Here is a 14,606-nt window from a genome sequence, read left to right on the forward strand (position 1 = left end):
TAGTGTTGTATTAAGCTACAAAGTGTTGCTCCACTATCGAGCAGAGCGAGATAGTGTCGCTCTGCTCGATAGTGTCGCTCGATAGTGCTGTAACAAGCTACAAAGTGTTGCTCCACTATCTCGCTGACGAGCTATCACAGCGAGACGAGCTATCACAGCGAGACGAGCTATCACACGCTCCGTAGCTAGTCATCACTGTTACTATAAATACGTGCGACATATGAAAAATGAAACCCGTACTTTTTCCCAAAAGAGATAAATTGAAAACAACTAGAAAGGATGATTATCCTTAATGGTAGTCTAAACGGTGCTATATCAGATATGCTAAATCTACATCAGTTACTATATTTAGGCATCCAGGCTTACATTTGTCTTGTTGTCACAAGATTTATAAATAGAACAATATTGAAACAATTAAATAAAACAATGTTGAAACAATTATAAAATAATTTCATAAGAGAAAGGAAAAAAAGAAGATTATAATCTCATTTCTTGACTTGTTTTAGTTGAATTATTTAGTTTTTGGATTGCCTGTAACCTAAAGAAAAGTAGTATCTTGCTGTTGGTTGGTACAGCCTTATTAATAAAATTCTTATTTTCTCAATTTTTTTTTTATTTTCTCAACTTCTTTTTTTTATTTATTTTTTTTTGCATCCATTTGTTGCATTGAGGTAGCAAATTGCAAAACCTTCAATACTTGATAAATATGAATTGATTTTATAGACATCAACTACACTATCGAGCGACACTATCGAGCGACAATATCGAGCAACACTATCGAGCAGAGCGAGATAGTGGAGCAACAATTTGTAGCTTGTTGGAACACTATCGAGCGACACTATCGAGCAGAGCGAGATAGTGGAGCAACACTTTGTAGATTGTTACAGCACTATCGAGCAACACCTAGTAGCTTGTTACAACACTATCTCGCTCTGCTCGATAGTCAACGAGCTATCACAACCTCGATAGTGTTGCTCGATAGTGTTGCTCGATAGTGTTACACTTTGTAACTTGTTACCAGCAAACACTTTTATTTAAAAACCATCCAATTGCATCTTAATATATCAAAAGATTGAATAAATGTTCTAGACTAAAGAATTTGAGTTTTATTTCTTGATGTCTGATAACATACCACTTACTTTTACAAGCTCATCACCACTTTGAATATGTACTAATAATCATCTCTTCAATCATTATGATGTGCTTATATTCATCCCTTTTTTGATGATACGGGGTGTTTTAGATTCCCATTCTATAAACCACCCATTGGTCCGAAACCTCCTGGACCTCCTGGACCTCCTGGACCTCCCGGATTGGGACCTCTCAACCCCATTGCACCTGGTAATCCTTGTCCCAAAGCATCTAAATTGTCCTCAGAATAAGGCTCGTCATACCTTGCGCCAGGAGGAACACCCTTTCTACCACTTGTACCATGGCTTCCACCTGGATGAAATATTGGATGACTCGAATCTGGATACATCCCACCATGCATTGGTTGCTGCTGCTGTTGTTGTAATGGGTCCAAGTATCCTTGGAGTGTTGGGTTTTTAGGTACACCAGGTGGGTTCAAATCATCCGAACCTATAGGGGGCAAATTGGTTGATTGACCTAATGGCCCATGACGACCTGATGATGCTACATCCTTTATCTGGTATTCGTCTTCAAAATCGGGCATATCTTGAGGTCTCTTGAATTGCTCATTTGAAAATGTTGGTTGCTTATGAGCATTTGGAACAATTGACGGATTACTAGTCGGTGGTGGGATGTATGGCTCTTCTGGCGAAGGGGACTTGGTGTAAGCACTCTCGGAATCAGTGTGTTCTTCTACAGTTGGACCGAAATTCTGTGTCTCCTGTTTCTCCTCCTTCTGTTGTTGCAGCTGTTGTTGTTGTTCCAGTTGCAATTGACTTTTTTCCTTTTGTTTTCCTCCAGGAGTATCGTTGAATATAGAACTAACCTTTTCGTCATCAACAAGCATTCTAAATTTTCTTTGAAACTTTTCAACTAAATCTTTCGGCAACTGGCCTTTTTCAATTGGGAATTTTATCTCGTCCAAGGAAAACCATTCCCAGTTAATCAATGCATTGTCCAATCTACCATCTAGATTCAACAAGTTTATTAATGATTGTACCTTACTTATCGCAGTAAAGCTTAATATAAGGAACTTTTCATCATTGTAGTATAATTCAACTTGCTTTAGTTTCTCTTCATTTGTCGTTACGACTGTTTTGTAGCTTTCCGATGATGGGTAGATTTGCTTGATATATTCCGATACGAGATAAAATGTTAATTGGAAATAATTGTCTATTGACATTGCTACACTTGTCCAAATTCCAAAGAATATCCTCGTGAAATAATTGATATTTAACGAGAAGAAGTAAAAACTTTGATATTTACTAAAAATAAGGTTTCCCGCTTTCCAAATGCTTCAAGAATCTAAATTGCTATAAAAGAAAACTCCGCTTGTGTGTTTTCGAATGACAAATGAGCTGACCTGGTTTTGGTAGCGCTTCTAGAACATTGATAGAAGCAAGTTAATCCAATAGTGGAGAATGGACGAGTGGGTCCGCTTCGTCCGCTTCGTCCGTTTTAGTACTTGTTATGTCTTTATTGTATTGCATGACCAAGACCTATTTGGCCAATTGATAGTGTGAGAACAATATTGACATGACAACTCAAAGATAGGTTTATAGGAAAGAGTCGTCCATTTTTTAGAGTAATTACGAAAAACAAAATAAAGAAAAAGCTTATCTTCTTTCATTATCTTATCTTTTTTTTGTTTTTTTTTGTTAGAAAAGGGAAAGATGAAGTGGACTCGAAAGAGATGGACTCGAAAGAGAATAATTTGAAGTGGACTCGAAAGAGAAGGATGTCACAAGTTAAAGCTTGTTTTAAAAGATTTTCTTTAAAAATGTGTAATTTGGTGAGAAAAAATGGTGAAGGATAAAGAGTGAGAAGGATCACTTAACAACCTTTTTTTTTATTTTTATCTAACGCATAGTGTGTGCATTCAATTGGCAAGGTCATTCTACTTTCCTCGATCATTTCTTATTTTCTCATTCCTTTGGGAATGATACTTCCCCTCCAGGGACCTATACTTGTATCTTAGCTCTCCCTTCCACCCTCTCACTTTTTCCAGCTTACCCCTTAAATTGTATACAGAAAAAAAACAACATTTAATTATGAAAACTGACACTATAGGGCGGAGCAAGATAGTGTTTTTCGTTCTATACTTCAAATGTAGAAGGCTAGTATACTTTAAATGTAGATTGCTAATATCTAAACTGTAGGAGGTTAAAATCAAAATGTAGGAGGTTAATAATTAAACTGTAGGAGGTTAGTATACTTTAAATGTAGATTGTTAATATCTAAACTATAGGAGGTTAATATTTAAAATGTAAGAGGTTAGTACACTATAAATGTAGATTGTTGATATCTAAACTATGGGAGGTTAATATTTAAAATGTAGAGGTTGTAGAAGGTTGTTGATATTTAAAATGTAGAGGTTGTAGAAGGTTGTTAGTGTTTAAACTGTAGAAGGTTAGCATACTTTAAGTAGAAAGTTAGCATACTTTAAGTAGAAGGTTAGCATACTTTAAGTAGAAGGTTAGCATACTTTAAGTAGAAGGTTAGCATATTTTAAGTAAAAGGTTAGCATATTTTAAGTAAAAGGTTAGTATATTTTAAGTAGAAGGTTAGTATACATAAAATGTAGAGGTTGTTAGAAGGTTGTTAATATACTTAAAATGTATGGATTGTTAGGTTATTATGTTGTTAGGTTGTTATGTTGTTAGGTTATTATGTTATTATGTTATTAGGTTGTTACATTACTATATAGATGCTAGTGTCATTAGGCTGGAGTGGTTATATCGATTGTATGTGGGGTGTTTGAAATTTCCATCCAATACGATACGAAAATTTTAGATTGCTTTAGACAGGAAAAAATCACCAATTTTTTGATTATAGTTTAATTCTTTTGTAGGACAAAACAAAATTCGAATTTGACTGATAAGAAAAGAGTAAAAAAAGGGGGTGAGAATAAGACAAACTGAGGTCAATTGAGAATAAGAGAAACTGAGATAAAAAGTAGTCAATAAGAGAAACTGAGGTGACCTCCAAAGCTGCTTTTGCAAACCCGTCAGCAGTGGAGCACTTAGTAGCTTAGTAGCTACTTACAACACTATCTCGCTCTGGTCGATAGTGTTACCCCACTAAACTCACTTTGCTTGGTAGTAAAAAAGTTGCTCAAAAGTATCACGTGACCTATGAAATTGTCTTTTTTCTTCTTCTTCTTCTTCTTCTTCTTCTTCTTCTTCTTCCTTTCCTTGCTTTCTTGCTTTTGTTTTCGTGTTGTAAAACACTTTTTTCCAATTAGCCCAATCTATTGAGATGGATCGTCTTGGCATAAGACATACATAAATGCGCCCCCCCCCCAAAAAAAAAAAAAACTCTTGGGACAATCCAGGAGAGTTCACTTTCTCTTTGAAACCACTCTTTTTCCCTCGCCCTTGTCATTCCTCCATACTTTACTTTATTTTATTTTATTTTAGTTACTACTATATTATTTTCTTAGTAGTGTAACTGGTGACGATTTTTTTTTTTTTTTTTCCTTTCCTTTTCTTTCTTTGTTAGGGTTAACTCAACACGACATAGAAATTAATTTCGATAGTTGAATATTACTCACTGTTTTATTCATCCCAAGATATAAGCAACCACATTTTGGGCATTTCGATCACGCAAGATTCTCTTTTTAAATTTTGTTAACTGAGAACAGAACAACAACAAAAAAAAAAGAAGAAGAACAAGAAGTAGAAGAAGAAGAAGAAGAAGAGGAAGAAGAAGAAGTATATTACTTTTACTTTGCACACTAAATATTCGAATAGCTCGGATTTTGTTTTTCAAGATTCAAGATTCAAGATTCAATTTGACGCTATCGAGTAAATTTGACGCTATCGAGCAAATCCGACACTATCGAGCAGAGCGAGATAGTGGAGCAGGCACTGACTAAAGTTTTATCAGGTATTTTTTGAAGCTAGTGACTCGCACACATCCCTATTAATCCTATCCCCCAAACATAGTATTGATTATCTTACCCCAATATACTATTGATCTTACCCCAATATACCATCTATATTACCCCAATAAACCATCAATCTTACCCCAATAAACCATCAATCTCACCCCAATATACCATTAATCTTACCCCACTATTAATCTTACCCCAATATATTGTCAATTACAATTTGTCCCTGAAATGACTACAACTGTACCATTAATTTATTCTTTCCCCGAGTTCTTGGGCGTTGCTGATGCCGTTGCTGACTTGATCATATCGGCTCAAAACCAAACTCTATACAACACAACGGATCTAAAACAAGTGGATATGATAAAACTGGGCCAAATGAAACGCCCTACCATGACAAAGACTAATAGTTCGTTATCAGTGGCATTGGCATTGAACCAAGCCAATGGCGGCGGCGCTACCGGTTTTGGCGATAATGGAAATACGGCATTGGCATCGAGTCATTCAGCAAGTTGCGGTTCGAATTCAAACACACCAAGTCATAGTCCAAGCCATAGCCATAGCCATAGTCATAGTCAAAGCGGAATCAACTTATCGTCACCATCAGCTACAAACTTGCTACAACAATCCAATAAGTTGAAAAAGGAGAAAAAAATTATGAAGAAGCAAGAAATACGTTTTAAAATAGCTATTAGTGGGGGGTCCTTGATCAAAATCTTGAATCAAGGGTTATTGAAAAGGCAAAAATATATCGAATGGGACAAATGGGATATTTACTTTGCAGATGAGAGATTAGTACCGTTTGAATCTCCAGACTCAAATTATGGACAAGCACAACGAGAAATCTTTTCACAAATCACTGGAGATAAGTTGCCAAGAATTTTTCATATTGATGAATCCTTAATCGATGATCCACAGGAAGCAGCTGATGATTATGAAAAGCAATTGATTCAAAATTTCGCCAAAAAGGATTCTGTTAAATTACCCATGTTTGACTTACTATTGTTGGGATGTGCACCCGATGGTCATATTGCTTCGTTGTTTCCAAACCAAGGCGAGGCATTAAGAGAGAAATTGGCTTGGTGTATTCCTGTATCGAAGGCACCTCTGGGTCCTGAAAATAGAATCACATTGACTATACCTGTAATCTGCCATGCCGCAAGAGTTGTGTTTGTAGTTGAGGGGTTAACCAAAGCCCCAATTATAAAAATCATTATGGAAAGACCAGAGAAGGGATTACCTAGCTCGATAGTTAACGAAGGTGCTGCGGGAAGAGTTAGCTGGTTTGTTGATGATGCGGCGTTGAATGATTTATATGATATTACAAAGAAACAGTACAAGTATTTGTCCATACCGGAAGAAGATCGTGAAGAGAGGAAGAAGATATAAGAAGTGGGAGAAGAAAGAGAGGGAGAAGAGAGAGAAGGAGAAGAGAGAAAGGAGTTAGTTGTGTTTCAAGTTAGGTCCTAATAGTTTATATCATTACACGATGTATATAGATCATTTTTATTCAAATCAATATCTACACATCCTTGACAATCAACTCTTTAGGAGCTCTCATTGCCCATTCGGTCCAAGATCCATCATACAATCTCACGTTGACCACGTCATGCAATTTCAATACGTTATCCAATGCTAGTTTCAAAATACAAGCAGTGACACCAGTTCCACACATGACAATAATACCGCCAGGGTACTTTGTAGTCAATTCGTTTATATCATTAATCTCTACCACATCTTTTAAAATTGTTTCAATTTCTTCCTTTGAACGAAATTGATTATTCTGCTCAGGATTGAGAAATTTTGTGAATGGTAGATTTCTAGCTGTGGGAATATGACCCGAAGATAAGCCTGGTCTTGGTTCCGATGCTTCGCCTGTAAATCTTTCTTTTGATCTAGCGTCTAATATGAGATAGTCTCCAATACAATTATCTTCAACCAAGTTACACAATTCTTCATATTCAATGACTTCTCGATCATACGTTTCTTCGAATTCATGAGCACTGGGAAGCGGGTACTCATTCTCCTCTGCATCACTACTACTCAATTTGAAATTAACTGGATTCAAATCCAATGGATAATCACAAGCTTTATAATTGAGGTAATTATCCAACAAGTATACACGTTGATGACCAAATAGTTTAAAAGTGAATGCAGCTCGAGGACTTGAAAAGTTTCCGATTTTATCATATATCACCAAATTGTCACTTGGTCTTATTGATAAGTCTTGGAATGCTTGTTTTGCAATCTGTTGCGTAGGTAACATGTGGGGATATGGCGAGTCACGAGAATATTTGTCCAAATTGAAGAACCGTGCATGAGGAATACGTTCTGTTTGGTATTCTTGTTCTGCATTGCGTGGACTATTGGGCATAAACCAGGTGGCATCTATAGGTATAGTCCTATGCTCTAAGGTGGAGCTTGATTGGGGCGGAGATTGCGATTGTGGTTGCGATTGAAGCAAAGTGCGAAACGACAGTGGCTTTATTATTGATAAGAAAGGTTTAGTCATATTGGAAGTAACTGGGGGGATACAAAAAAATGAGTAGGAGGAGGAGAAGGAGGAGGAGGAGGGTATTGGGGTGTAATAGGCGCTAGATTCTTTTTTGAAATATTTTGTTAGGAGGAAAAATTAAGGAAGCAGAGAAACTCAGGAGCGCGAGCGGCGGCAGTGGCGGCGGCGGCGGCTGCAATCGCAATAGTATTCCTCGGGATAACAAGAGTAGAGCTGAGTAGAGTAGAGCTGAGTAGAGTAGAGCTGAGTAGAGTAGAGCTGAGTAGAGTAGAGCTGAGTAGATGCTAGTTAGTACTGCTTCACTATTTCGCTCTGTTCGATAATCTCGATAGTAGAAGCTAGTTAGTGCTGCTCTACTATCTCGTTCTGGTCGACTCTACTCCACACCACACCACACCACATCACACCACACCACTCTACTCTGACTCTCAACTAGACTCGTTTCACTTGTCTAGTCTCTACTCTACTCTGACTCTCAACTAGACTCGTTTCACTTGTCTAGTCTCTACTCTACTCTGACTCTCAACTAGACTCGTTTCACTTGTCTAGTCTCTACTCTACTCTGACTCTCAACTAGACTCGTTTCACTTGTCTAGTCTCTACTCTACTCTGACTCTCAACTAGACTCGTTTCACTTGTCTAGTCTCTACTCTACTCTGACTCTCAACTAGACTCGTTTCACTTGTCTAGTCTCTACTCTACTCTGACTCTTGTTATCCCGAGGAATACTATTGCGATTGCAGCGGCGGCTGCCGCTACCACCACCGCTACCACCGCCGCTACCACCCCGCTATTGTCGTTGCTCGCGCTTCCGAGTCTTGTCTCTACTTGCTTTATTCGTCTAGTCTCTACTCGCTTCACTCGTCTAGTCTCTACCATGGTAATTGGACCAGGGCAGCTTTTACGATATTTCTAATTCGATAGTGTACTAATAAGACCAATAACACTAACCAGCTTGTACAACACTATCTCGCTCTACTCGATAGTTCATCAAGCTAGTGTGCTCCACTATCTCGCTCTACTCGATAGTTCATCAAGCTAGTGTGCTCCACTATCTCGCTCTACTCGATAGTTCATCAAGCTAGTGTGCTCCACTATCTCGCTCTACTCGATAGTTCATCAAGCTAGTGTGCTCCACTATCTCGCTCTACTCGATAGTTCATCAAGCTAGTGTGCTCCACTATCTCGCTCTGCTCGATAGTCTATCAAGCTAGTATGCTTCACTATCTCGCTCTGCTCGATAGTGACAAATGCGTCTCTATCAAGCTCCACTATCTCGGCTCCACTCGATAGTGGCATATGCAAATTAATTGCATATCTCTTAACTGCATATTGTTGCCTCGTTTTCTCTTTCACGACATGTCAGATCATTGGTTGTAAAGAGGCAGCGACATACATCAATAGTAGTGTTATTATCAACACTGCCACCGTTACGAAAAAAGAAAAAAAAAAAAGAAAAGAGAAACCAGCAGTAGCAACCAATAAGAAGAATCAACAATAAAAATCAGCAATAGAGTAATGACGTGAGACACATGACAGATTTGTCCAAGTTTCTGAAATTGCAAAAACTATAGCTGAAAATTGAAAAATTGGCGTATTTGGCAAAAAGAGTTTTACTATTGACCCTCTAAAAGTTAAAAAAAAAAAAAATTGAACAAGAGAAATGAAGAAAAAGAAAAAGAAAGAGAAATGTGAATTTCAAACCATTGCAGATAAGAGGATTACCGACTTCTTCTTTCTACCATTTCTACTCTTTTTGAGACAAGGCTGAGACAGAGACTAAGGTATCCCCACCTTGAATTGCACCACCTCTTTTGTTCTCCTTTATCTTTTGTTCTCTGCCTTTATCTCTTTCTCTCTGCCTTTATCTCTTTCTCTCTGCCTTTATTTCTTTGTTTCTTACCCGCCTTTTATTGGTTTATAAAAATATTTTTCTGCCACCTCTTTTCATTAACAAGATGGAAAAAAGTACAGAATAAAGCTTTAATTTATGGCAATCCCGCGTGTTAAAGTTTCAGTTACCCAGAAAATCAACCATCACCATAATAGGTAACAGAATGCTTAGTTTCTAAATTAAATTTCAGTCGTGAAATTGTTGTAAGCCTAACTTAAGAAATAGGGGTACATGAAGAAGTGAGAGAGAGAAAAAAAAATGATTTAAAGACCATTAGCCAGCCTTTGGACGATGATGGTCACGACACGGTCTTGCCAATGTTAAACTTTACAACCACAAGTTTCCAAAAACCTTTTTTTTTTTTTCCTCCAACACCAAACCCGTGTGACATATACATCGAGATCTATATAACCCTTTACCACAATAAGAGCGATTGGTTGTTATATTTTGTGACATATTCCCAAAATTTTAAATACAAACAAAGATAAATTGCCTTTAGCGAAATCTTCTTTTTTTTTTTTTTTTTTTTTTTTTTTTTTTTTTTTTTTTTTTTTTTTTTTNAAAAAAAAAAAATTTCCTTTAGCGAAATTTTTTTTTTTTTTTTTTTTTTTTTTTTTTTTTGTTTATGGTATTATATAAGGTATTATGTAACAAATCGCCATTGTATTAGCTAATTGTTTACCATAATACCATCTTATTGTTTACCATAGTATTATGTAAGACTCATCGTCCCAGTATTTTTCTCCTTACAGCGTTTACCCCTTGATGCGACTCTGTATAATGTATGCGTTCCCCCCCATCACACCACAACTACATTTAAATTATCCTTGTCATCTCCATTTCTTAGACAAGTCAGGTAGATACGACAGACACTGGTTATTTCTTGCTACCATTTTACAGACTGCGCCTCGGTTGACATTATACAAAAAAGAAAGAAAGAAAGAAAGAAATAAATAAATAAATAAAAAAAAAAAATCAAACTTTGTTTTTGTATATAAATTATTTACTGTTTGTTCTGTTACTTGCATTTCAATAATCGTATTTGATCTTTGCCACAAGAGGATTCAAAAGAGGATCCACAAGAGAGATTTGTAGATACAAAGGCTGGTTACAGCAAGATAAACTAATTATTTCTAGCTGACACTAAGACAAAAAGCTGACACATTCAAGGCTGAGACACTAGCTTTTGAGGTTGTTCCTATCAAAACTGTTTCCTATCAAGGTTGGTTTTTTTTTTTTTTTCAAGCTCGTTTTGCTTTCTTATTGAACAGCCATTTTTTGCTCATTACTCATTATTTCGCTTTACAGAGTTTCATTTGGTATTGTTTGACTGATCTTGGCTGACTTTTGACGATTTTGGCTGATTTTGACGATTTTGACTGATTTTGACGATTTTGACGATTTTGACTGATTTTGGCTGATTTTGACGATTTTGACTGATTTTGCTTTAGCCGAATTTGACTGACTTTTGCCGAGTTTGACTGACTTTGCCGACTTTGACTGATTTTGACTGCTTTTGCCCAACTCGTCTTCCTAACTCGTTAAGTTGACAAATCCCTCCCCCCCTGCCCCTCCTTTTACGCATAAATGAGGAAAGAATTGAAGTATATACTATGGGCCCATATCGCTCTAATAGTATACCTCATCTACTTATCCTTTGACTTGATAACACTACTCCATGACGACACTTTTAGTGATGCCTTGATGGACTTTGAATTAAATCCTCCAGAAAATGATGGCCTCGCAAATAAATCTGCATTGATCCCAAAAATCATTCATCAAACTTACAAGTCAGACAAGATTCCTGAAATTTGGAAAGCAGGCCAACAAGCTTGCATCGATCTACATGAGGGTTATCAGTATATTCTTTGGACCGACGAAATGGCTAGAGAGTTTATCAGTGAAGAGTTTCCTTGGTTTTTAAAGACGTGGGATAATTACCGATATAACATTCAAAGAGCTGATGCTATACGGTATTTTGCATTATATCACTATGGTGGAATATACATTGATTTAGATGATGGGTGCGAACGAAGACTAGATCCATTGTTGACAGTTTCTGCATTTGTTAGAAAAACTATGCCAACAGGTATTTCAAATGATGTTATGGGAAGTGTACCTAACCACCCTTTCTTTTTGAAAGTCATTGAATCATTGGAAAAATACCAACGAAGTTGGTTAGTGCCTTACATCACAATTATGATTTCGACGGGACCTTTATTTCTTTCAGTTATTTGGAAACAATACAAGAGATGGGGTGTACCTGAAGCAGGTAAAATTCGGATTCTTATGCCTGAAAATTATAAAGGATACAAGTATTCATTTTTCGCTATAGCTCCTGGGTCTTCGTGGCATATGAGTGATGCAAATTTCATCAAAAGTTTAGCTAATCATTTAGTTTTGGCTATTATTGGTGGTTTTCTTATTGCACTTGCCATATTGGCATTGGAATATTTATTTTACTCATTTATCATTTCAGCGTTTTTTAAGAAATTAACTGGCAGAATTGCAAACTTTTTTATGTGGATCATAACGGGAATATTGAGGTTTTTCAATTTGGATAAATTTATAGAATCAAACCAAACAATGAGGCAGTATAGATTGCTCAATGAACCTGGGTTGACCAATACAACAATAGAAAAGAATTTAGAACAAGGAGATGTTAGTGGTGGCGAGAATGATAACGAAAACAATAACGATGATGATGATAACGATGTTGAAGAATCACTTGGAGGAACTATAGATAACAAGAAGAAAAGACGAAAAACAGCAGGATCAAAGACAACAAAAATGAAGGGCATAAATATAATGCAATATTTGAAGAAAAATCCAACTATTAAGAGACGCAGTCGTAAAGACTCAAATCTTCCATTTGATATAGAAATGATGGAAAAATTGATAGCACAAGATAATCTGGTTGTAGTGGCAGATAAAGATTCTAATAAAGAATTGTTTACAAGTGAATGTTTCCAAGTATCTTCGGGTGATGATGCTTCTTGTTCAGACCGAAGTATTAATGCTGAAGCTGACGTTGCTGCTGAAGATGCCGATATTCTGACAAATGATGAATTTAATGATGAGTATAATGATAATATTGTATAATAGGTTTTAATCGATATTTTAATATTGTAATGTAAAAGAGGAGATGGAACACACTTTTCTAAAGATCACTATGGAGCAGAGCGAGACAGTGTCAGTAGCAGTCATTGCTGCTCCACTAGCTCGCTTCGCTCGCTAACATAGCATGCCGAGATGTAGTGCCTTATTGTTTTTGTCCCGAGGAATTAAAAAATTCGGTTTCTTCAATCGTCTGTCTGTCTGATCAACAATCTCTCTATCTGTCTTATTGTTTGTCCGTCTAACTGTTTAATTGATTGTCTGTCTATTTACATAATTAACTGTCTGTCTGTCCGACTGTCTGCATATCATGTCTATTTATCTGTCTGTCTGAAATTTCACTTTTACATCAAATGACACCCCCTGTGAAATGTGTCTGTTCAAGACTCTGCATTCAAAAGTACCTTTATAGTGAATCATTAGAGATGGGCAAGTAATAATATTGCAAAACGGTTTATGATGATATTGAGCAGAGCGAGAGGGTGGAGCAATACTTAGTAACTTGTTGCAACACTATCGAGCGACACTGTCGAGCGGAGCGAGATAGTGGAGCAACATTGATCAGCTTGTTATAACACTATCGAGCAGAGCGAGATAGTGTTTGCTCGATAGTGTCTCTCGATAGTGGAGCAACATTGATCAGCTTGTTATAACACTATCTCGCTCTGCTCGATAGTGTTGCTCGATAGTGTCTCTCGATAGTGGAGCAATACTCAGTAGCTTGTTACAACACTATTTCGCTCTGGTCAATAGTGTTTCTCGATAGTAGCTAGTTGGTGTATTCCACTATCTCGCTCCGCTCGATAGTGAAGCTAGCTTTTTATCTTGCTGCGCTAGATTCTAATAATTTAAAGTTATCTCGATTGTACCTCCATTCCTCATGTTGTTTTATCTTTTGTTTAATCAACTCAGTCAAATGATCGATTTTCTCCATAGATATAAAGCACAATTCAATTAATCTATCAGCATCAATAGGCACACCACCGTTTTTGCTCAATTGCAAAATCTCTCTATTTTTATTCAACGTAATTGTGATTGATCCATCTCGAAGATTCTCCTCGGTGGCATCGGCATCAAGTATACAAATTTCAAAACTGCCAGTTTCATTTTCTCCTCCTCCTTGTAAACCTCCTTGTCCTTGTCCATTTGTCTCCCCCTTGATGTTCATTTCCTTTGTACTCAAATTGAAGAATGAAAATGTTAAACAAATAGGAATATGCAAAATACTCAACCCAACAGGTTGTCGTTCGTCAATGTCGTGAATTATAATCCCTTGGTCTTGATTAATCGAAACATCGGGTTTCTTGAAATGCGATAACGCCAACATTGTAGCAAAACAACCCAAATCAATCATATTACCATCATAATTCCAGAAATTCAAATCAGCAGTAATTTCCCAGCATTTTTCACCAGCAACAATACATAAATTCTCCAAATCTATAGCATTGGATCTACGTATACTTTTCTCTATTATTCGAGAAATTAGTATCTCGTCTTGTTGTTGTGCCCTTGTAGTATCAAACTTCAAGCTTGCCATGGGAGAAATCTCGGAATTGATAATGAATATCCCTTCAAATGGTCGGTCCTCATATGGCTTGACTATGTCCGCTGAAACTCGTACAGATATCTTGGTCTTGCCCAACGACACCTCTACGTAGCCATATTCTGTAGGCGATAGGTAAATATCCAAATTTCGAAAATCATTAAATCCACGTCCATTTAATCGAAGATTATTCTCTAGTGCTTGATGAAGAAAGTTCTTTTCATTGGTGGTTAACTCTACCGATCGCGACATGACTTGGAAACCTTTACTCAACAGCTTTACTTCAAACACTCTCTGCAAACACTCTACTGCAAACACACTCTGCAAACACTCTCTGCAAACACTCTCTGCAAACACACTCTGCAAACACACTCTGCAAACACTCTCTGCAAACACACTCTGCAAACACTCTCTGCAAACACACTCTGCAAACACTCTCTGCAAACACACTCTGCAAACACTCTCTGCAAACACACTCTGCAAACACTTCCCTTCCAGCGCTTTCTGCGATGCA

The 14,606-nt window shown here is 37.0% G+C and overlaps 5 protein-coding genes across 5 annotated transcripts; 2 read left to right on the plus strand and 3 right to left on the minus strand. All coding sequences in view use genetic code 12, as the record gives it.

Moving 5' to 3' along the window:
• Positions 1–1,252: 1,252 nt before the first annotated feature.
• KGF56_001066 (uncharacterized protein) lies at positions 1,253–2,314 on the minus strand (the record flags this gene model as incomplete). The annotated part of the gene is made up of 1 exon (XM_049322149.1): positions 1,253–2,314. The coding sequence occupies one exon, from the start codon at positions 2,312–2,314 to the stop codon at positions 1,253–1,255; it is 1,062 nt and encodes a 353-aa protein (XP_049181969.1).
• Positions 2,315–5,254: 2,940 nt separating this feature from the next.
• KGF56_001067 (uncharacterized protein) lies at positions 5,255–6,412 on the plus strand (the record flags this gene model as incomplete). The annotated part of the gene is made up of 1 exon (XM_049322150.1): positions 5,255–6,412. One exon carries the CDS (start codon positions 5,255–5,257, stop codon positions 6,410–6,412), a length of 1,158 nt encoding a protein of 385 aa, XP_049181970.1.
• A 133-nt stretch (positions 6,413–6,545) lies between these two features.
• On the minus strand, positions 6,546–7,535 carry KGF56_001068 (thiosulfate sulfurtransferase; the record flags this gene model as incomplete). Its single annotated transcript, XM_049322151.1, has 1 exon — positions 6,546–7,535. The coding sequence occupies one exon, from the start codon at positions 7,533–7,535 to the stop codon at positions 6,546–6,548; it is 990 nt and encodes a 329-aa protein (XP_049181971.1).
• Positions 7,536–10,197: 2,662 nt separating this feature from the next.
• On the plus strand, positions 10,198–12,534 carry MIT1 (mannosylinositol phosphorylceramide synthase catalytic subunit; the record flags this gene model as incomplete). The annotated part of the gene is made up of 2 exons (XM_049322152.1): positions 10,198–10,214; positions 11,127–12,534. 2 exons carry the CDS (start codon positions 10,198–10,200, stop codon positions 12,532–12,534), a joined length of 1,425 nt encoding a protein of 474 aa, XP_049181972.1.
• Positions 12,535–13,369: 835 nt separating this feature from the next.
• Positions 13,370–14,344, minus strand: KGF56_001070 (exosome non-catalytic core subunit; the record flags this gene model as incomplete). The annotated part of the gene is made up of 1 exon (XM_049322154.1): positions 13,370–14,344. One exon carries the CDS (start codon positions 14,342–14,344, stop codon positions 13,370–13,372), a length of 975 nt encoding a protein of 324 aa, XP_049181973.1.
• Positions 14,345–14,606: the final 262 nt, after the last annotated feature.

This window comes from Candida oxycetoniae (assembly GCF_023343755.2).
Source record: "Candida oxycetoniae strain CBS 10844 chromosome Unknown scaffold4, whole genome shotgun sequence".
Classification (NCBI taxonomy): Eukaryota; Fungi; Ascomycota; class Pichiomycetes; order Serinales; family Debaryomycetaceae; genus Lodderomyces; species Lodderomyces oxycetoniae.